This window comes from Aspergillus heteromorphus (genome assembly GCF_003184545.1).
Source record: "Aspergillus heteromorphus CBS 117.55 chromosome Unknown BO70scaffold_5, whole genome shotgun sequence".
In the NCBI taxonomy this organism is placed as follows: domain Eukaryota; kingdom Fungi; phylum Ascomycota; class Eurotiomycetes; order Eurotiales; family Aspergillaceae; genus Aspergillus; species Aspergillus heteromorphus.
In genome coordinates this window covers 1,180,971-1,201,914 of record NW_020290410.1, presented here as the reverse complement: position 1 = coordinate 1,201,914, position 20,944 = coordinate 1,180,971, and the positions used below count along the sequence as shown (strand labels likewise).

Genomic DNA, 20,944 nt, shown 5'->3' with positions numbered 1-20,944 from the left:
ACAGCTCAGAAGAGTGACGGCGGGGATAAAAAGAACAAACAGTTCAGATCATAAAATACATACAACGGCATCTATCTGCCAACGCCGGAACCGACATATATGGAACAAAAAGAACCAATGAACCCCTCTCCCTTACATTGTCAAAAAGGCTTCCCAAGCAGTCTACACAGAACCAGTCATAACAATTCCCAGTCATCGCCCCTCAACTTATACCACCCAAAGATAAAAGATAAAAGAAAAAAAAAAAAAAGGGGGGCGGAAATCATTACTTCCGGCGGCTCTTGGATTTGGGCGCAGTGTTGGAGGAGACGCTGGCTGCCCGGGACGTGGAGGTGGAGTTGGCTTTGGTGCCACCCTTGACGGCTTTCACTTGCTTGTTCTAGGGGTTGGGTTAGCTGCGGCAAAGGGGAAATTGAATGGTGGCAGTAGATGATGACTTACTACTGCACCGCCCTTGGTCTTCTTCTTGGCGGGGGGCCCTTCTTCCTCCTCGGGTTCCTCCTCGTCGCGGTCACGGCCGCGGCCTTTGCCGTTTTCACCGTTGGCTTTCCCATCTGTCTCAAATTCCTTCGCAACGGTGTTCAGCAGAGTAGTGCACCGGCGCCCGATCTCGACGGGTGTCCGACTGAGGAAGAACCAGTCGAATCGGAATAGAGGGGAGTCGCGGATTTCATCGCGGATCTTTTCGTAGAGACCCTCGCCGTCAACTCCATACCTGTCCAGCATCACCAACAGGAACCGGTCCTCCTCTTCGGTGTAGACCTTCTTGTTGGTGGTCGAGACGGTGTAGTTGATCTTGAGTTGCTGCAGGGGAACCCGGTACATCTCCATTTTCTTGCGGAGCATCTTGCGTTGGTGGTTCATCTTCCGCAGCTTGTCCTCACCCTGGTCAATGACCCGAAGGTACTTAGGGTAGTCTTGAATCTCGGTGTAGCGTTCCCAGAAGACCTGCGCGTATTCCTCGATCTCATCTGGCTCTTTACTGTCAACCTCGGTGGCGATCCCAGCGTAGTCAGTACGACCAAACTTGGCCGAACCATTCACGAATTGTTGGAAATCACGGCGGTTCCAGGTGGAGAAGCCGTCCTCGGACATCCTCGCTTTCTCTGCTTGCTCCTCCTCGGTAAGAGGTACCGCATTGTCGATTTCTTGTTGCTCCAGATCGCGCTCAGCCTCACGCTCGCTGAGCTCCTCCTCAGGGCCGTCAGAGAGAGGAACCTTGTACCCGATCTCCTTGTGGAAGTAGGCAGTCTCCTTCTCCTGCAGCTCTTGAAGCCCTGGCGGGAAGAACTGCCAATCGTGGACAGAAATCTGCTTCGGTGCCCGAGGAACCTTAGGTTTGGGATCTGCCGTCCTGCCGCCGGTAGCCAACGCCTGGCGATAGTACTTGTCGATGGAGTAGAACTGCTCCTTTCGCTCACGCTTCGCCGGGTTGATCCAGTTCATGCCGATGTCCTTCTTACGATCCGTGAAGTCCTTACCGTTCCACTCGTAGGCGCTCTCGGAACTGAATTTCTGCAAGTCGTCGATGCCGAGCTTTTCGTACTTCTTGCTCAAGAGCGCCGTTCTCTCCTCGCCCTTGCGGAAGATCTCGTCGATGTCGTCCTCGGTGAACTGGTGGTCTGGCAGGGAACCGGACCCGCCCTGCGTGTTGAAGACGTTGGCCGCACCGTGTTGAATCATACCGAGCAGCTCGTCCTTGGACGCGGCATTCTTGGTCTGCTGCTGGGCCCGTCCTTGCTGGATGACAAGCTGATCCAGCCGCAGCTTCTGTGCGGCACGCTCCAGCACCTTTTCTTCAATCGCGTTCTCAGTGACAAATCTGAAAACCACGACCTGCTTGGTCTGACCAATACGATGGGCACGGTCCATGGCCTGCAGATCCGCCTGAGGGTTCCAATCGCTATCGTAGAGAACAACAATATCCGCAGTGGTCAGGTTGATACCCAGACCTCCGGCTCTTGTCGTGAGCAGGAAGACGAACTTTTCAGAGCCGGGCTTATTGTAATCATCGATTGCAGCGATTCGGTCCTCATGGGCGGTCGTTCCGTCGATACGGCAGTAGTTGTATTCCCGGAACACACAGTAATCCTCCAGAATGTCAAGCACACGACTCATTTGGGAAAAAATGAGCACGCGACTCCCTTGCTTTTGCATACGCGACAGCAGCTTGTCAAGAATCACCATCTTACCCGCATTGAAAACCAGGTGCTCATCGGTCGTGTACGGGGGACCTGGCTCGGCTCCCTCGAAAAGATACGGATGGTTGCAACATTTGCGAAGCTGCATGACAATGTTCAACAAACGGGTCTTCGACTCACGCTTACCGGCGGCTCCGTTGACCGCGTCGATGTCCTTTTCGAGAATCTTCTGATACCACTTGACCTGCATCTCCGACATAGGCACGTAAAGATTGACCTCCTTCTTAGGGAGCAGACTCTTCTCCACGTCGCTCTTGACACGGCGCAGCAAGAAAGGCCGCAGAACGCGATGAAGTTGTTGTACAACCGTATCCTGGTCGGCGTCTTGGCCGGAGAACCACTGGTCGAATGCCTCCGAGTCACCGAATACATCCGGCAACAAAAAGTTGAGCAGGGCCCAAAGCTCGTGAAGGTTGTTCTGGAGCGGGGTTCCGGTAATCAGCAGCCGGTTCCTGGAGTGGAACACTCGAATAATCTGCGCAAGGGACGACTCCTCGTTCTTGATGCGATGAGCTTCATCGATGATGATGTACTCCCAAGCGAACTTCTTGAGGTGCGACTTTTCCCGCAGAACCATCTCATAACTGGTGATGCAGACGTCGAAATTCTCCTCCAGGAGCTCCTCATTAATCAATTTGTGCCGCTGTTCCTTGTCACCCTGCAGAACAAGGACCTTAACCTCGGGCGTCCACTTTCCAAACTCCCGCTTCCAGTTATCGAGGGTGGACTTCGGGACAGCGACAAGATGAGGCCCGGTGATGCCGCAGACATGTCGAAGGTAGCCAAGGAAAGAGATGGTTTGCAGGGTCTTTCCCAGACCCATCTCGTCGGCCAGGATACCCGAGATACCGTTCTCGTGGAGAGACACCAGCCAGTTCAACCCCGCAACCTGGTAGTCGCGCATTTCGCCATGAACGAAGGGCGGGGATTCCCGGAAGACCGTGCCCGTTCCGGCGCCGCTTCGCTCATCCTTCAACAGTTCGGCATCCTCTTCCTGCTCTGTTCTGCGCCGCCTGTCTCCGCCCGCACCACCTGAGCGGGCGGAACCCTTCTTCTTCGCCCTTGCTTCATCTTCGGCATTTTGCCGGTCGATCTCGGCCATGATCTCCTTGATCTCCGGGTTGGGGTTCGTTTCGATGAAATGACGGAACAGGTCCGTCAGGCCGAGCAGGTAGCGGAATCTCCGGATAGAGTCATCTTCCTATAGCAACATCGATCGTAAGCCTCTAGACATCGACACATGACCGTCGCGTGGATATACCTTGGATTCGTCCAATCGGCCGTGCTTTTTACTCCAGATACCTTTCCTCATGTGGAAAGCTTCCGACCTCCGCCTCCGGCCATCCAAAGGGGCTGCGTCGCCTGCAACACTGCTCGCCGTGGTGTTGGGGTTCGTATCGGAGTCCTAGGTTGCGTTAGTCGGCTCGTCCGCCGGACCGCCCGCCATTGGCCGGGAGCGCCTTTACCGTGTAGTATGGAGAGTCCTGCTGCCCCTAGATCGATCCGATCGTCAACGGGGGTGCCTCCAAACTCCAGTAAGACGCGCCCGGAAATGATAGGTTGCGAAACGAGAGGAATTGCGGCGCACTCACCGTCATCGGCGCGTCTACGCTATCGACCGGCACCGCGGGGACGGGCTCCAAGTTCGCATCGGTCATCGGGGTATCGGCCTGGGATGGCGAATCGGAGGGGGGGACTTGTGAAGGAGCCATCACGGTCCACGGCGCACCTCTGCGCAGGTGTTTGGTGGTTGGTAGTATATGGCGGGACACGACCTGATTGCGTATCAAGCAAACAAACCCGGGGAGCTTGGAAGGAGATGGATAGCAAGACAAGACCCACTGCCAGTGCAGTATCTGGGTTCCGCGGATCTGAGGGGGGAAGGAGGGGGGGGGATTGGAATTGGAACTTGAGAGTGAAGAGGACAAGCGAAGGGAGGAGCAGTCGGGACTGGCGACGGGATGATGAAAGGACGAGAGAGAAGCGAGAAGCAGCGCCCGTCGCGCTCGAGCTGGGATGGCAAATGGAATTTCGTCGGAGAAGCGCGGCCGGGACACGCGCTGATTGGACGGGAGACGCGAAGGCGGGACTGACTCAGGCGTGAGTCAGCAGGGGGGCGGAAGACGAGTTTCCCCGCGGTGGGTCACGTTACCCGGGCAGGCGCAAAGAAAGATCAGCTGCGCCAGCATAGCAAAGCAGCCATATCTCCCCCCCCCCCCCCCCCCGATCGATCGAAGAGTCCCTCCAGCCCACTCCCACGAGGTCGACTGACTCCCTCTCCTTTCTTGCTGCCTCCCCTCTCCTCCAGCGCTCCCCCTCCCCCTTCCTTGGGCATCACCTTTTTCCTTTGTTCTTCGCATTAGTCTGCCGTAGCCGGCTGACTCCTCCGGCTGCCGCGGGATTTGCCTCGTTGCCCTGTTGACAAAGCACGGTTCAGGTCGCCCCTCCAACGCTACTTGCTCACTATCTCAAGTCCTCCCCGAGGACTACTCGAGCTGCAGCACCACCCTTCACCATGGACTCCATGCGATCCCTCAACACCTCATTGCCCAAGTCGACGCCTCGTCCGCAACCCCCCGAGCAACTTCTGCAGTCGTTCAAAGCTGCTGCTCTGTCCGTCACCAACCTTTACAAGAATGCCGTCTTCGAGCAGTCCCAGGCCAAGCAAGCCGGCTACCAAGAAGCAATTGAGGATCTACTGCACTTTCTAGACCGGGAGAACCTCGGTCTGGGAGACGGGGAAGGCTGGGCGGTTCGACAATGGGCCACGGAACGGAGTGATGGCACCGGCCCCCCCAGCGATGACGACGAGGGAGAAAAGCACGCCCGAGGCACAACCCCCACGCCTGCCCGGAAGGCACAGCCAGAGCCAGAGCCTGCCCGGCAACCATCTAAGCCGGCCTCCCCTGCGACGGACGAGCAGGCTGCCACACCGCAGCAACAGCATCCTGTGTCCTCGTCACCCGTCCCCGAACCCAATGCCTTCGATCGACCCACTATATTCACCTTCACCTCCGGGCCAACGTTCCCGCAAATATCCGAACAAGACATGGACATGCAGCCCTCCGACAACTCGACTCCTGCATCCCAAGACGGTGCGCCGGTCAGCGTCTCCGTGTTGCCACGGAACTCGCGGCAACAGCACCGTCACAACAACTTCTCGCGAACGAACACCCGACCGTCTGCGCGGGAACCGTCCGTCGGAATCGGCTCGAAGCGCAAGCTAGCCGTGCCGGATTTCTTCGACCTCTCCGGCCTCGGGAATCGAGACATGTTTGGCGGCGGCAAACGAGGCCGCTTCACCTAGAGAATATGACATCTCGACGATTAGACGAGCATAATATTCTTACGGTCACGCAGCGGTCGATTGCATTTTGATTTCGTGGTTTTTCCTTCGGTGCATTAGTGGGAGTATTGCATGTGGTCCTGTTCCGGGCCAGGGGTTCCATTTTCCTCCTACCTATCATATTCTCCTTATGCTGTGTTTTATATTTTCTTGTCCAGTCCTCATTCTTCCATTTTTTTTCTATTTTTTTTACTTATCCTTATATCCCTTGGTCACATAACATTCAATCTATAGAGGTTACCAGATATGGCGATACCCGGCGAGGCGGCGGTCTGTGAGATTAATGGTGCTATTTTATATACTGGTCTGGTGTGTATATGAGTTATCAACAGTTGAAGCGACGCTTCGGCATGCATTCCGTTCACCCCCAACGCCCTAAGTCGAGAACACGCAAGCAGTAGGTAGATACATGGAAGAAGTAGAGTACAGGCGATCCCACTGCGGGCGGGGATCAATTGACAGCCCTCCAGATACCCAGGCCGACCAGGGCTGCAGAGATGGTCGCAATGCCCAGACGCCGAGATCCCATCTTGTATTTGGTCGCACCCTGCATGATGGCTTTTTCCTGGGCCGTCAGGTTCTTCATGCCGGAGTAGTAGCTGTACACGCCAAGGCCGATGAATGCAGCGGAGCCTATCTTGGATTAATCACATGCGCATGGGACAGACAGTGGTGGGGTGAAGACTCACCAGTCACTCTGCAGGAGAGACAGTCATCGTAGGCGTCTTCTGCGAGGGCGCGTTTCGGGTCCTTGGGCTGGACGTCCCAGGCATTCTTGTCTGGGGTGGATGGGGCCATGAGGACTGGCTGAGCAGGCAGGAGCAGGCAGGAGCAGGCAGGAACAAAGAAGGCAGTCAAGCTCCTCTGGAGGAAAAGCAGCACCAGTGCCAGCACAAGCTGTGGCACGGCGACAATGCCGCCGCCGCGGAAATCCGCGCGAAGGCGGGGCGGGGCGGCAGAACGGGGCTGAGGCGGCGATTGGCCTTTAGCGTCCAGGGCACAGCGATCGATCGCCCCAAGTATCCATCCATCCATCCAACATGACCCCCTCCAACTCCTCCCCCCCAACCGCTCCGCACAGGGCGCCTTCACCACCATGAGCGGCCAGATCGACGCCCTCTACATATACGATGAGCAGAAGTATGCCCCTGTCGAGATATCTGCCCTCCGTCGCCAGCTACTGACGGTCCTGCCCCTCCAGCAATCCGTTCGTCGAGCAGGTCTATCGCTCCCGGCCGCCCTCCGCACCGGCCATCCTCCCCCTCTATCTGGCCCATGCCGCGCCGCGCCCATCGCTCCTCTACATCCCCGGGGCCACCCCGCCCGTGACCGTCTTCTCCGTCGTCCAGTCCAACCTGCTCTTTCTCGCCCTCTCCGAGGAGGACACCGAGCCGCTGCTGGTGCTGGAATTCTTGCATCGCGTGGTCGACGTGCTCGAGGAATTCGTCGGAGCACCCTTGCTCTCGTCGAAGCTACAGGCCAACTACGATGTGGTCGCGCAACTCCTCCATGAGATGTGCGATGCCGGCATCGTGTGCAACACCGAAACCAATGCGCTGCAGGAGGTGGTCGAGATGCCCGGGTGGATGGGCAAGCTGTTGGGTGGTGTGGGACTAGCGGGGTGAGTTGTCAAGATGACTTCAAGTGGTGTCATACTGTCTTGGTTTGGTTGACTGACGCTCGAGCATGATAGATCATCCACCCCGATCCTGGGCCAGTCCAATGCCCTGAAACAATCCATGTCCGCCGCCGCCGCGCAAGGACCGGCCATTCCCTGGCGAAGACCGGGCGTCCGACATACCTCCAACGAGCTATATGTCGACATCATCGAGTCGCTGTCGGTTACGATAGCCCCCTCCGGGCGGTTGCTCTCCGCTATGGTCTCCGGTACCATTGCGTTTACGGCCAAAATATCCGGGGTGCCCGACCTGCTTCTGTCGCTGACGGCCCCGGGTGGTCCGAAGATGCTGGGGCAAAAGTTTGCGCTGCCCGTGTTCCACCCGTGTGTGAGGCTGGCGCGATGGCGGGAACGCCCCGGCGAGCTCAGCTTTGTACCACCAGACGGGCGGTTCATTCTCTCCGGATACGAGGTTGACCTCTTGCCCATGGATCCCAGCCTCGACGACCCCCCGAGTCACATGGAGAAGCTCTTTCTGCCCGCGATCGTAAACATCCGCAAGTCCCTCGGGCCGACAGGGTCAGAGTTCGAAGTGCGCCTCATCCTCAACACGAACTTCCCGGGCTACTCGTCCGCGAGCCGGTCAGGCGTCGGACGCTCGGGATCGGGCTCGACCACGCCCTCTTTCCTGCCAGGAGGCGGAGGAAACTCGTCGATGCCAGTATTGGACGAGGTTGTTGTGACGATTCCCATTCCGAAGTCGGTCCGGAACATTACCGACATGCAGGCTAGCCGTGGGGAGGCACTCTTCTCGCCGGGCAATACCGCCCTCGAATGGCGAGTACCGACCAAAGACGCCGGCACCGTCTCCGGGACAGCCACCCTCCGGTGCACCGTCGTGGGACACTACGCGGACGACGACCTGGAGGACGAGGAGGACGACCCGGACGCCAACCTTCTCCAAGGCTACTACGACGACGCCCCCGCATCCTACCAGAACCCAGACGCCGACACGACGAAACGCAAGACGAAGAAAAAGAAGAAGAAGAAGGTGGTCAAGAAGTCCCGGGCGGCCGCGGCAGCAGCAGCAGCAGCAGCAGCAGCAGCGACGACGACAGAACCCTCCGCATCAACCTCCGCCGATCTCCTCCCTCCCGCATCCGACGACCCCGAACACATCCCCTGCCCCGACCCAACCCAACCACAAAGCCCCACACCCCCGTCCAACCCTCACCACAACCCCGACCCGAATCCCAATCGCAGGGCTCGCCTCCGCCCGCGCCCTCCGACTCCTCTATCTTCCTCACGGCCGCGCGCAAGACCAAGGCGCAACTCAACGCCACGCTCATGCCCAACTCGGCGAGCGTCTCGTTCTCGGTCCGCGGCTGGCTGCCGTCGGGCATCAAGGTCGAAAGCCTGAACATCGACCCACGCCGAAGCCGCGGACTCGGCGAGGGCGTGAAGCCATACAAGGGGGTGAAATATATCTGTGTCAGCCGGAAGGGCGTGGAGCGGCGATGCTGAAATACGACTTGGCTTGGATATCTAAGTTTGAGAATTGGCTATCTGGCTCACATGTGTTGGATTCGAATTTGAATTGCCGATTACGATTCCTGGGGGAGAGTTTGCTGATCTCGACGAGGCAAAGCTGCAGATTATAGATACTAGGTACATAGAAGTGAACATTTGATGAACATCTTGCTTTGACCAATTGAGTAGACCTGGTAGAAGGTAAGTACCTGACTAAGACAGCCAAGCAAGACAGTATTCCGTGACGGCAGCACCCCCCCTGATTAAGAGATCAAGATTTTCAGGTCCCAGGGAAAGAAAGCATCATCGCAAGGCTGAGCCCTAAAAGGTTTGGCGGAAACTAGGTGTACCACCAGCCATGAAGCCTGCGGCTTAGTTTGAGACTCAAAATGGGGAAACTCGCGTGGCCCAGTAGCTCCGACATTAGCTCCAGCTGCCACTGTCACCGTTATATAATCTAATTGCATTAACTACATGGACCAGCCCGGGCTAGCTACTTTACCCGAGACCAACTCCGGAGTATCATAAGTGATTCTTTGATTTGTGACTGGGATGCCAGATTTAGTCGCATAGAGGTACTACTATACCGGAGAGCGATCCGGTGCGGCTCCCTCCTCACGTGGACCAACGTGGCGTGGTCGCTGCAGCAGATCGGGTTGGATTATGACCCCTCCGGAAAGACAGAGTGCATGGATGTGTTCGACTGCCAGACAGAAAACAGAAAGCAGCAGATCAATAGTGGGGGTTTGGCGTCGACTGGCCTGCCCATCTTCAATTTAGTATCTTAGGGCTAGGAGGAATCGGGGAAGAGCGAACTCCAGTACTGCGTACAACGGATGGAGACAAAGAAAAAAAACAAAAACTTACCATTACCGTACTATTCCAACCAGCTCGTCCTCCTCTCCCAGCTTTGTCAGGAAAGGTCGTTGAGAGGGGCGTTCTCTTTGCGTCATAGGGGTTTGTTGTCAGATTAGTTGTGAAAATATACATTAAATGCTTATTAGTACTAGAAACCAATTTAGTGTACACCACCCCCACCTCCACCTCCACCCACATCCAAAACCTATCAGTCCGTCGCAACCTATAACTCCTATTAACCATACTATCATACCATCATCATACCCCAACCCCAACCCAGGCCCAAAAACCAAACCAAATCAAATCATATTCTCAAAGTGATACCGACTCCCCACCGACAACGACCTACCAGGCCCCTTCCCCCCAGAAACCTCCACCCCTCCCTCCACCCCTCCACCAGACCTCGAAACCGTAACCTCCGTCGTAAGCATAATACTATTCGAGTCATCGCGAAACGACAGAATATACTCATCGCTGGAGTTCCCGCTGTCGCCATGGTACGTGCTCGGCGGGATGGGGTAGGGGTCTGTGCTGAGCTGGGGGGTTTTTCGGTCGTATTTGGCGTGCTGGTGATGGTTGTGATCATATCGGGATCTAGATCGGGATTGGGATAGGGAGTGCTGGGGGTTGGGTTTGGAGTCGCCGTGGTTGTAGAAGGGCGTCTTGGAGCGGGAGCGGGAGCGGGAGCGGGAGCGGTAGCTGTAGCTGTAGCTGTCGAGGACTTTCTTGAAGAGGGGTTTGAGGGTGGGGAGGCTGCCGGCGATGATGCCCGTGTTGGATTCGACGCTGTGGAGGGGGGGGGGGGGGGGTTAGGGTTTATTTTGCTTGGAAGGGGAGGGGGTGTTGGGATGGGTGGACTTACGCAACCCATATTGTCAAGCTGGAGTAGTCCCAGAGGAGATCGCCGGTGCGGCCATAGTTTGCGATGAAGGACAGCTTCACGATGGCTGCGGCACAGGCACTGGATGGATAATTTATTAGGAGGGTGACCGGTTGAGTGCAGATGAGAAACTCACAAGATCCCTAACCCTAAGATGCAGATCAGTGAGGCTTTGGTGCGTTGGTTGACCTGCAGATGTCTACTGGGGTTAGCCAGCGGTCTGATTCTGCATAGGATCAATGTACCGGAGCATGAAGGCCGGGAGAACGGCGAGTATCAGGTCCGTCAGGATGTTCAGTGCTGGGTAGATATGTCAGATAGGTCGTCGGTGGGGATTGGATGACTCCGTACATGTGTTAACGTAGCTCAGGGTAAGGAGCTGGGTCGGGGCGAAGCATTTCGATTTCACGGACAGGTCCCAGCTCGATCTGATGTCCTTGCACTGGAAGATAAGGGTCTGGGAGGTTAGACGTCATCGCGAGGCAGGAGAGGCAGACGGACCAGGAAGCAGATGGTGGTGTAGAGGAGCATGAGCACTGCGAGGGGGTCAGCATTGCGCAGTGGCTAGTGACCAAAGTCTTGACCTGAAAGATCCCGGATATCTTCTGATACATACCGATCACCGCCCAGATAAAGATCTTATACCCCCGCCGCGGTGCAAAGCGCAGAAGAAACAGCCCAATCGATATCTTGACCAATCCAATCGCCCACATGTATATACCCTGCGTGGCAAAGTTGAGGTGACTTGCCAATGTGGCCGTCTTCTCCACATACACCGTGTGTCTTCCGGCGCCGTACATAACCTCCGGTATGATGATAGCCCATCCACTGAGAGACTGGAGTCGTCAGGACTGGTCGACACGAAGCAGGAGGGTCTTACCAGCGCCATGGTCAAGACCATGGTATAGTCCTGGACAAGTCAATACACAAGCCACCGGTGAAGATGACGACTTACATCAAGCCCGACATTCCGGATGATAAACACACGCACGTACAACCGAGCCAGGACGGTGGCCAGTGCGAACATCGTCGTGATGGACGTAGCAGTGAGGATCTTGGGAGCCTGACTGACATCGGGCAGGCCCGCGCCCCCCAGATGAGCGCCCGACATAGTAGTAGGAGTAGGAGTAGGAGGAAGAGTAGTAGCAGATCAAGCATCGACCATGCATGCATGCACGCACGAGTGTCATATTCCCGAGAGACCAGGCAGGAACGGTCAACAAGATATAACATAGGGCAGGGGTGGCCCATCATTTAATTCAGGGACAAAGCTTGATACTAGTATATTTGCCCATCCAACAACACTCTACGAAATCAAACCAAAGCCCTGCTGGAAACCCAGCGCCAAAACACCGGAGCCGAGGTCGATCACCGTTTCACACAACACATCAACCCTGACTCTGAGGCAACTTATTCATGAGCACCGATGGCATTCTCCTGACCGACCCTCACCCTCATCACAATCCATGTTTCGCTGTCCTCCCACTAGATCCTTCGCTCCTCGCAGGATCCTGCCAAGAAGTCCAGGCTTGAGGATTCGCGAAAAAGCCGCAGCCATCCAGGGGTTACGGGGTAGGGATGGATGGATGGATGGATGCAACTCTGGCGATCCCTGTGCTGAGGAAAAGGATTCGGATCCCAGGCATCTTCAACCCTGGACAGGAACCTGGCCAATGGGGCGACTGCAGCCGTTGACAACGAGCAGGACATTAAGGTAGAACCTCGGGGGAATCCTGTTGGAGCTCGGGATTGTAGCATCCGCACATCATGATTGACCACTAGGGTACAGTCTGGCTGGTGAGGTTCTGTGCATGTAAAAAGTGGTGCATACATGACACCCGTGAGAGGTTGCGTCCTATTCCCTTGGATGATTCACCACTTTTGTATTTCGTACTAGACATCCAGTATGAATCATCCCCTACAAATACCCATAGCGAAGTCATTGCTACCATCCTAGTAACACCGATTAAGTGATTAAGTTCTCTGATCGAACCCCCCCTCCCAAATTCCCCCAAATTAAACCTGATATCAGACTTACCAATCCCAGCCCCTGCAACAATCCATGTGGCTTTTGACCGATAATGATCGTAATGATCATCCGGACCGATCGATTTCTGTTGCCGGAACCAGGTTGGACGGCCACGATCAACGGTCACGGCCGATCGACGGATCCGCGGAACGCAATGGATCGGCCCAGGAAGACGGACGGACCATGGATGGAGGATGCGAAGGGCCGAAGTCAAAAAAGAATGAAAAAAAAAAAAAAGCCCCAAATATGGGGACTGCGAGGTTGCCGAGGGATTTGAGTGGGAAACTTGGAAACCTCTTCCGTCAACCGTAACATTTTCTCGCCATTGGTGGGGGTTCCGCTGTTATCGTGGCTGCCAGGCGAGCTTGGACTCTGTCTTGTCTGGATGGAATGAGGGCGAAGATGTTGTGGTTGGTTTTTTTTTTTTTTTTGGTTTTAGTTGGTATCGAATCTTCGGTCTGGTTATGTTGTCGCTTGTGGCTCTGACGAGGGCCTCGCGAGGGGATCGTGTGGGGTTATGTTCTGCGGTGTTAGTAGGTGTTGTAGACCTGGCGAGTTGGAAGCATCCCAGCAGACCGATATCATGCTACTATACCATGATAGTTGTAAGTAATCGAGTGAATCTGAATCGGAGGGTGGGCCAGGGTCCTGCAATCCGATACGGGCTAACCCGCAGGAGTCTGTTCCTGTCTCAGGAGACAGGAACAGACACAGACACAGACAGATGATCTCCTCCCCTCCAGGATCTCACCACTTAACCGGGCAGTAACCGGCTGATCCCAATAGGCTCGACGCAGGACGATCCGCCCACGGACCCGAGTATTAGCCGACACGGGATGGGTGAAAGTCGAGTCTGGGCCAGGGTGGAGCAGCCAAGTACAGGCAAGGCCGGCGACAGACAGCGCATCGCCGTTGAAGCCATGGGCCTGCATCTCGTATCCAAGTGAGGGCGCTTGGCCAAACGTTCAGGCCGGGTTAGGGCTTCGTCCTCCGGCCCCGTCCGCCAGCGGCATGGACCGCTGGCGGGCTACTTCTCATATCACCGTGTCTGGGGCTGTCTGCAATCTGCTTCACATGTTTATTTAAATTGACGGCTATTTCCGTTCATCCGCTCGCCTGTCCGTCATTCACGCTGCTTTCGTTCATCTCTCACGGTGACTGGAGAGAGCATCATGGTCCTCAAGACGTTATTAGCCCTGGGTCTTCTCGCCCTGCAGGCCTGTGCCATCCCCACCGCCTCAACAACAGACTCAGACTCCAGCTCTGCTGTCGCAGCAGCCGCAGCCCAGATCTCACACTTGGCCAGCCATGCCTACAACGAGACGATCGCCAACCTGCCCAGCTCGGGGCCCTGCACGCGAGAGACCCTGCGCATCCGCCGCAACTGGCGGGCCTTCTCCACGCCCGAGAAGAAAGCCTACATCGACTCGGTGCTGTGTCTGCAGAGTCGGCCCGCGCGCACGCCCTCCGAGCTGGCCCCCGGGGCGAAGACGCGGTATGATGACTTTGTGGCGACACATATCAATCAGACCTTGGAGATTCACTACACGGTAGACCCATCATACCCACACATTAACGACCCGCACGTCCTAATCCTCACCACAGGGCACCTTCCTGGCGTGGCACCGCTACTTCATCTACCGGTTCGAGCAATCCCTCCGCGAAGAATGCGGATACACGGGCGATTACCCGTACGTCTCCTCCTCCTCCTCCTCCTCCTTCTTCTTTCTACCGCCACCCGCTAACTCTTCCCCAGATACTGGGACTGGGGCGCCGACGCCTCCTCGATGGAAACGTCCCCGGTGTTCGACGGCACGGCAACGTCGATGTCGGGCAACGGGGCGCCGATCGCCAACGAGCCCCCGATCTCGCTCTTCCTGGGTAACTACCCAGCGATTGTCCTCCCCGCAGGCACCGGCGGGGGCTGCGTCACCAGCGGGCCCTTCCGGAACTACACCCTCAACCTGGGGCCGGCGGCGCTGTCCCTCCCGGGGGCCAACAGCACCTTCAGCGCCGCCAACCCGCTGGCCCACAACCCGCGCTGTCTGAAGCGCGACCTCACCACCGCCATCCTCTCGCGGTACAACACCTACCCGCAGATCCTCTCCCTGATCACCGACAGCCCCGACGTCTGGACCTTCGAGATGACCATGCAGGGCGTCCCCGGCAGCGGGTCCATCGGCGTCCACGGCGGCGGGCATTACGCCATGGGCGGGGATCCGGGGCGAGACGTGTTCGTCAGTCCCGGCGACGTGGCGTTCTGGCATCACCATGGCATGATCGATCGGGTGTGGTGGATCTGGCAGAGTTTGGATCGCCAGAGCAGGGAGAAGGAGATCTCGGGGACGGGCACGTTTATGAATGAGCCGCCGTCGGCGAATACCACGTTGGAGTCGGTGGTAGACGTGGGGTATGTGAGAGCGGGGGAGACGAGGAGGATGAGCGAGTTGATGAGTACCTCGGGGGGGTTGTTTTGTTATGCTTATTTGTAGGGGGTGGGCGGGAGGTTTATCCGCTTGTTCAGCGGTGATATGATTATATATAGTATATGTTTGTAAAAGAAGAGCGGTGATATCTTTGCATTTTGCACGTGGTGACAATTAAGCAGCGGTCATATACTTGCAGCAGCGGTAACATCGTCGGTGGCACTAATAACAATGGAATGGAAAAGAAAATGAAGAACAAGGAGGGAGCGGGAGTGGGAGGAGGAGAAGGAGTTGGTGAGGAAACATCTTGACCCCATACGTACTCTGTAACTACAGAGCGGTAACATGACAGATCACTCCCCGCATAACGCAGCGGTAACATCACATCGTCTCGAGCGGTAACATCCGCGACAGACAGCGGTAACGCGGTTGCATCTACCCACATTTACTACATACTATACTACTAGTAGATTCTTCTACTGCTTACTATCTTCGTCTCCATCTAGATATCTCCCCACCTACCTAGTTCAGACCCCATACGATTGATGCAATGCGTTGAATGAACTGAACTGCTTCGGATGTTCACCTTTCCTACTACCTACCTACTATACCTACCTGCCTGCCTGCACCAGACCACCACCCCGTGGGTAACATGTAGAACCACTCGAACATCCCATCAATCAACACCAACTAAGTAGCAACTTATGTAGCCATCCCAGTACATCAAAAGTGAAAGTAAAGGTAAAAAATTGACGGATATTGTAGTAAAAGAAAAAACTAGAAATACACATTACTTGCTTGCGTAACTCACAGCTTCGAGGACCGGCGCTCGAGCACATGGCGCAGAATATAAGCAACTGGGAGATGGTGAGCAGATATCCAGATCAAAACCATTCTGTCTAAATAAAGACGATAGAGAGATGAAATAGACATGGTGTCGTAAGAAAATTGAAAAAAAGAAAAAAAGAGGAAAGGGTGTCGTGGAAGAAAAAGATCGGAAGCATTAAGCCGATGCTGCATCATGGACTTCACCTTCACTCTGGTCTGTCGATCGACGGACAGTAAGTCTGACATATCAAGCACCGTGCGCGAGCCCACAAGGGATTAAAAAAAAGGGGGGGGGGGGGGAGGGTGGAAGAGAGATATCAAACAGGAAATCACTCACCAGCAGCAATGACCGTGGCGCGCGCAGCACCGGACTTGGGGGTACCGCCGCCCACAGTAAGCATGTACCGGAGCCAGCCGAGGGGGAGCTTCTTTCCGCTGCGGTCGAAGTCGGGCGCCAGGACGGTCGCCTTCTTGTACAGTTCGATCTTGTTGCCGTACGGCGGGTACCGGATGTTGAGGAACGTCTCCATCCAGCCCGGGCTGGTGGTGATGGTACGGCGGTGCACCCAGACGTCGAAACTGGCCTTGCCGCGGTACGCGCCCTGGCCACTCTCGCCAACACCGCCGAACTGCAGCGTCGGGATGTGCAGAGCGGCGTCGTTGATGGCCACGCCTCCGGAGCGGGTTTGGGAGATGACTGGAGGGGGGGTTGGTTAGGTCTGTGTGATAGTAGTGACAGGGGAGGGAACATACTCTGGTCGGTTTCCGCCTTGGAGGCGAACGGGTACAGACCCAGCGGGGTGGACTGGATGCCGTTGGCGATCTTGATGGCCTCGTCGACGCTGTCGACCGGGAGGATGGGGAGCAGCGGGGCAAAGCTCTCCTGCGTCATCAGGGCGTCGTCGGCGGAGTCCAGCACGATGACGGTGGGCTCAATGAAGAGCTCCTTTTCATCCATGGTGCCTCCCACGACGATCTTGCCCTGGGTGCTGTCTAGCATGCCCTTGATGCGGTGGAAGGCATCGAGGTCGATGATGCGCGAGTAGTCGTCGGAGCCCTTGGCGCCCTGGGGGTAGAACTCCTTGTAGGCCTTGTCGAACTCGTCCACGACGGAATCGACCATCGAGCGCTCGACGAGCAGGTAGTTCTGCGACGTGCACAGCTGGCCGGAGTTCATCAGCTTGGCCCAGAGCATTCTGCGGGCGACCAGGCGGGGGTCGGCATGCTTGGTGACGATGGCCGGGTTGATGCCGCCCAGCTCCAGCACGACGGGGGTGAGATGCGGCGCGGCGGCCTTGGCGACGATGCGCCCGACGTTGGCGCTGCCGGTGAAGAAGATCTTGTCCCAGCGCTCGGCGAGCAGGGCCTGGGTCTGGGGGATGCTGCCCTGGACGATGGTGTAGGCGGCGGGGTCGAGGGCGGCCTCGACGATGCGCTGCATCACCACGGCGCAGTGGGTGGGCTTCTCGCTGGGCTTGATGACGACGGTGTTGCCGGCGGCGATGGCGCCGGCCACGGGGCCCAGGGTCAACTGGAAGGGGAAGTTGAACGCACTGGCCCGTCGTTAGCGGCCGTTATGCTGGACAAGCGATAAAGGGGGCGAGGGACACTTACCCGATGACCAGCACGCACCCGAGGGGATCCTTCCGGATGACGGGGTTGGTGAGTCGGAGCGAGAGGTCGATGTCCTCGGCCTTCTCATCCTGGACCCATTTGTGCAAATTGCGACAGATGTAGACGATGTCGTTCATCATCCAATGGCTCTCCGACATCTCCGACTCGAACAGGGGCTTGTGCAGGTCCAGGCGCAGGGCCTCGTGCATCTCCTCGGCATGGTCCTTGATCCTGTCGGTGGTCAGCCATGCGACGCGGGAGACATTTCCGCCAGGGACACTTACGCCCAGTAAAGTTTGCGGAGCTGGACCAGGCGGTATTCGACATCGCGAGTGGTGTGTTCGTGGAAGGTCTGGCGGACGCGGGCGACGCGGGCGGCGACATCTTCGACGGGCGTATATTGGATGGGGGGGATTTCGATGGCGCCCATGATGATGTGGAGGGAGTGGAGGATGTCAGCAATAAGTGCGGGTGGTGGGGGGGGGGGGGAGAAGGAGAAGGAATGGGCGTGCAGATTAATTGCAGGGATTTTGAGGGGGCGGAAAATAAAGTAAAGGAAGAAAGGAGGGATTCGACAGATCGAGAGAGGGAGAAAAAGATAGGGGGGGGGGGAATGTAATCTTAAAGGCGACCGTTAAGGATGAGAGTTGGAGAGAACGGAGAGAAACCCCTGACCGACGCACGGGGTTGTTGATTAGGGTAAGGTAACACTTTGGAGGGCTCGTGTCGCCAGCGGGGTCTCTCTCTTGCCAGACAAGTAGTTAGAGGGTAGTAGAACACAAACACGAGTCCGAACCACGGGTTCCAAGGGCAATTCTTGCGACCGCAGGAAATCCCCCGAATGGAAAATGCAATAATGTACGGAGAACGGAGTACAGACATGCCTTCCCCTCACCTCCCCTTGCCTCGGTCAGTCAGGATGATGGCATTCATCGCCACGGCTCCCATGGTTGGAGGACCCAGCTTTTGGTGGCGGCAGATCACTGCGCCCGCCAGCCAGATAGATAGATAGATACTTTATTTTGTGTCGCTGACCAGCCCCACTTCTCGCAAGCTACGCTGCTTGCGGGTAGCTTCTGCAGCGGCAATCCCTGCACTCCGCTCTCATCGGAGGCAATTTCTGTCAACACCATATCCCTGGTCACATCCCTGCTCACACACATGGCTGAGTACTACTCCCGAGCTGTCTGTTTAGCACCATCACACCCATCTGGGTGTCCGTGTCTGGTCACTTTCTAGTCGAGGCACTGATAATGCACATATGATGATCTCCGTCAGATCGGATCCGTCCTGGGGGAGCAGGGGAGTGATAGGAGGGGACATACGCGACGCGTTGACCAAGTGGCCGGGGCTGACGATGACAGAGTTGAAAGTCGACGCCGAGGTAGTTGTTCGACGAGGGGATGTATCCCGGCGGCGACTGGGCGCCTACCAGGGAAGCCCCGAGGGCAATCGCGGCAAGTGATTTGAACATGGTTGGAGTCCGATGAAGCTTGTCCCTGTACTTTGCAGCGGTTTATAGCCTCCTGACGCAGCGTCTTCATGCGCAGCTGGATTGCAACCGCTATCTCCGACCTCCGACATGGGATGTTCTGTCGACTGTCGTCGAGGCCACTCTCTACCACTGCCCTCTTCCCCCGCGGGATGGACGGTAATGGGGAACCAGCGTTCCAGGGAGATGGCAAACCCACTTCGAGGTACGAACCGTCTCAATAGTCCACCAGAAGCTCAATTCCTTCACATGCGAAGGTTAAACCCTGTTGAGGGTTGAGGGTCGGGTGGTGTGCTGCTATTCCGACCCCCGATCCCCGACCTCCGTCTTTCATTATCACTCACATCTTCCTGAAGACATCTTCCGGACTCGCAAAGAGCTCCAAGGGAATGATATGCTTCTGTTCCATACCACGACCACGGCCATCGGTTGATCTTTTTTTTTTGGAATTACACATGCAACAAACACCCTTGCATGATGAGAATCTGCAGATCCACTGCGGTGTAGATCGATCAGATGTAAAAGCCAAGTTAATCAAAAAGCCCCGAATACATTCCAGAGACATGTCAGAACAAATAAGCGTAGACTAAAATCAATAGTCGGCCAAGTGTCGCTGCATCCGGAACTAGGGAACCCACCGTGACATGCTTCTTCTGGCCTACGAGGATGCCCTCGACCAAAAAAAAAAAAAAATAGCAGATTCAGATGCTAATGGCTGTCAAGTCATTCCGATCCATATTAACAAAAACACTACCATGCCTTTCTTTCCCCAAGAAAATACACGCACATCCAGCCTACAGCTTCGCATTAATCACACTCCCCCCATCCACCGTGATCGTCGCCCCATTGATATACGACCCCGCCCGACTACCCAGGAACAAGCACGCGCCCGCGACATCCTGGGGCGTCCCGATGCGACCCAACGGGATATTGCTCTCGATGACCTCGCGGTTGGACTTCAGGGTGGCAGCCATCATCTTACTCTCGAACGGGCCGCACGCCAACGAATTCGACCTAGAGTCAGACAATCAACCAACGATCAGCCACACTTCCGGATCTCGATGCCAACACGGCGAATTACAGAAACATAAACATACGTGATATTCCGCTTCCCGAGATGATACGCCAAGACGCGACTCAGATGGTGCAGCCCGGCTTTACTGGCACTGTAGGCGAACGTCTCCAGCGCCGGCACTCTCAGCCCGTCGACGCTCCCGATATTGATGATGCGGGCCGGATCGCCCGCCGACCCGGCATTCTCCAGCAGCGGGGTGAGCAGCTTGGTGAGATCGAAGACGCGGTGCAGGTTGAGCGTGAGGACCCGCGTCCAGGCCGCGGAGGGGTATTCGTCGTAGGGTGCACCCCAGTTGGAGCCGGAGTTGTTGACCAGGATGTGCAGTTCTATGATCGTCAGTATTAATCATGCATATATGCTCATGCTTTAGATCCCGCCTGACGTTTTTCGCAAGTAGGGGGGTGGCAGAGGCAGAGAGCACTTACTATCTTCGCGCTTGGCGATCTCCTCGGCGAGTCGCTTGCACTCCTCCTCCTGGTAGAAATTGGCCGGGATGGCATGGGCCTTGCCCGTGCCGAGGGCGTTGAGCTCGTCGACCGCCTTGTCGCATGCTTTCGCGTCTCGCGATGAGATGTACACCGTCGCGCCGTTGGTCACGAAGCCCTCGGAGATCATCCGCCCGATGCCTTTGGCGCCGCCGGTGACCAGCACCACTTTGCCCTGGAGATATATATGGTTAGGTTGGATGTTGGATGGCGATGATGGGATGGCTGGGTGGGCTACGGCGGGGTCTACGCATCGCATTGACTGTTGTACAACTAACCTTAACGTCGAAAAGCTTCTGCACGTCCATGGTAGTGGTTAGGATTTGGAGTTGGGGAGGGAGGTGGGATTATTTGTTTAGATGGAATGGTTGGGAGAGAGAAAGATATCTCCATCCAAAGATGGGGGGACCCCTTACATACAAAAGTAGATGTCGGGGGGTACCCGAACAGCCGGCGCTGCGCCGCTTGGCAGACGATGCCGAGGCTGGCGGGCCGGATCAACTATGATGCGCGGGTCGAGCATCACCGTGGCAAACAGGCCAGACCAAGACCAGCTGCGAAT

General features: G+C 56.4%; 9 protein-coding genes across 9 annotated transcripts; 3 read left to right on the top strand and 6 right to left on the bottom strand.

Moving 5' to 3' along the window:
* Positions 1-62: 62 nt before the first annotated feature.
* BO70DRAFT_359972 (putative SNF2 family helicase/ATPase) lies at positions 63-4,140 on the bottom strand. Its single transcript, XM_025542669.1, has 4 exons — positions 3,794-4,140; positions 3,463-3,606; positions 442-3,402; positions 63-379 (listed from the first exon to the last, which is right to left on the bottom strand). The coding sequence occupies exons 1-4, from the start codon at positions 3,911-3,913 to the stop codon at positions 266-268; spliced, it is 3,339 nt and encodes a 1,112-aa protein (XP_025402051.1). The 5' UTR covers positions 3,914-4,140; the 3' UTR covers positions 63-265.
* Positions 4,141-4,426: 286 nt separating this feature from the next.
* On the top strand, positions 4,427-5,908 carry BO70DRAFT_359971 (uncharacterized protein). The gene has a single exon (XM_025542668.1). It carries the CDS (start codon positions 4,717-4,719, stop codon positions 5,506-5,508), a length of 792 nt encoding a protein of 263 aa, XP_025402050.1. The 5' UTR covers positions 4,427-4,716; the 3' UTR covers positions 5,509-5,908.
* Positions 5,820-6,434, bottom strand: BO70DRAFT_385662 (uncharacterized protein). Its single transcript, XM_025545751.1, has 2 exons — positions 6,237-6,434; positions 5,820-6,180 (listed from the first exon to the last, which is right to left on the bottom strand). The coding sequence occupies exons 1-2, from the start codon at positions 6,343-6,345 to the stop codon at positions 5,999-6,001; spliced, it is 291 nt and encodes a 96-aa protein (XP_025402049.1). The 5' UTR covers positions 6,346-6,434; the 3' UTR covers positions 5,820-5,998.
* A 172-nt stretch (positions 6,435-6,606) lies between these two features.
* On the top strand, positions 6,607-8,848 carry BO70DRAFT_359970 (putative AP-3 adaptor complex subunit mu). The gene is made up of 4 exons (XM_025542667.1): positions 6,607-6,687; positions 6,749-7,168; positions 7,241-8,386; positions 8,530-8,848. Exons 1-4 carry the CDS (start codon positions 6,644-6,646, stop codon positions 8,687-8,689), a joined length of 1,770 nt encoding a protein of 589 aa, XP_025402048.1. The 5' UTR covers positions 6,607-6,643; the 3' UTR covers positions 8,690-8,848.
* An 890-nt stretch (positions 8,849-9,738) lies between these two features.
* On the bottom strand, positions 9,739-11,641 carry BO70DRAFT_310345 (uncharacterized protein). Its single transcript, XM_025540161.1, has 9 exons — positions 11,389-11,641; positions 11,314-11,343; positions 11,050-11,269; positions 10,935-10,969; positions 10,785-10,890; positions 10,679-10,733; positions 10,570-10,635; positions 10,416-10,514; positions 9,739-10,339 (listed from the first exon to the last, which is right to left on the bottom strand). Exons 1-9 carry the CDS (start codon positions 11,542-11,544, stop codon positions 9,853-9,855), a joined length of 1,254 nt encoding a protein of 417 aa, XP_025402047.1. The 5' UTR covers positions 11,545-11,641; the 3' UTR covers positions 9,739-9,852.
* A 1,879-nt stretch (positions 11,642-13,520) lies between these two features.
* Positions 13,521-14,954, top strand: BO70DRAFT_310342 (tyrosinase family protein; the record flags this gene model as incomplete). Its single annotated transcript, XM_025540160.1, has 3 exons — positions 13,521-14,012; positions 14,068-14,153; positions 14,219-14,954. Exons 1-3 carry the CDS (start codon positions 13,635-13,637, stop codon positions 14,952-14,954), a joined length of 1,200 nt encoding a protein of 399 aa, XP_025402046.1. The 5' UTR covers positions 13,521-13,634.
* A 531-nt stretch (positions 14,955-15,485) lies between these two features.
* BO70DRAFT_359966 (hexadecenal dehydrogenase) lies at positions 15,486-17,800 on the bottom strand. The gene is made up of 5 exons (XM_025542666.1): positions 17,615-17,800; positions 17,331-17,561; positions 16,470-17,269; positions 16,054-16,413; positions 15,486-15,932 (listed from the first exon to the last, which is right to left on the bottom strand). The coding sequence occupies exons 1-5, from the start codon at positions 17,758-17,760 to the stop codon at positions 15,892-15,894; spliced, it is 1,578 nt and encodes a 525-aa protein (XP_025402045.1). The 5' UTR covers positions 17,761-17,800; the 3' UTR covers positions 15,486-15,891.
* A 758-nt stretch (positions 17,801-18,558) lies between these two features.
* On the bottom strand, positions 18,559-18,804 carry BO70DRAFT_394209 (uncharacterized protein; the record flags this gene model as incomplete). Its single annotated transcript, XM_025546441.1, has 2 exons — positions 18,559-18,577; positions 18,656-18,804. The coding sequence occupies 2 exons, from the start codon at positions 18,802-18,804 to the stop codon at positions 18,559-18,561; spliced, it is 168 nt and encodes a 55-aa protein (XP_025402044.1).
* Positions 18,805-19,539: 735 nt separating this feature from the next.
* Positions 19,540-20,884, bottom strand: BO70DRAFT_359963 (short chain dehydrogenase/reductase family). Its single transcript, XM_025542665.1, has 4 exons — positions 20,661-20,884; positions 20,323-20,557; positions 19,920-20,223; positions 19,540-19,836 (listed from the first exon to the last, which is right to left on the bottom strand). Exons 1-4 carry the CDS (start codon positions 20,688-20,690, stop codon positions 19,617-19,619), a joined length of 789 nt encoding a protein of 262 aa, XP_025402043.1. The 5' UTR covers positions 20,691-20,884; the 3' UTR covers positions 19,540-19,616.
* Positions 20,885-20,944: the final 60 nt, after the last annotated feature.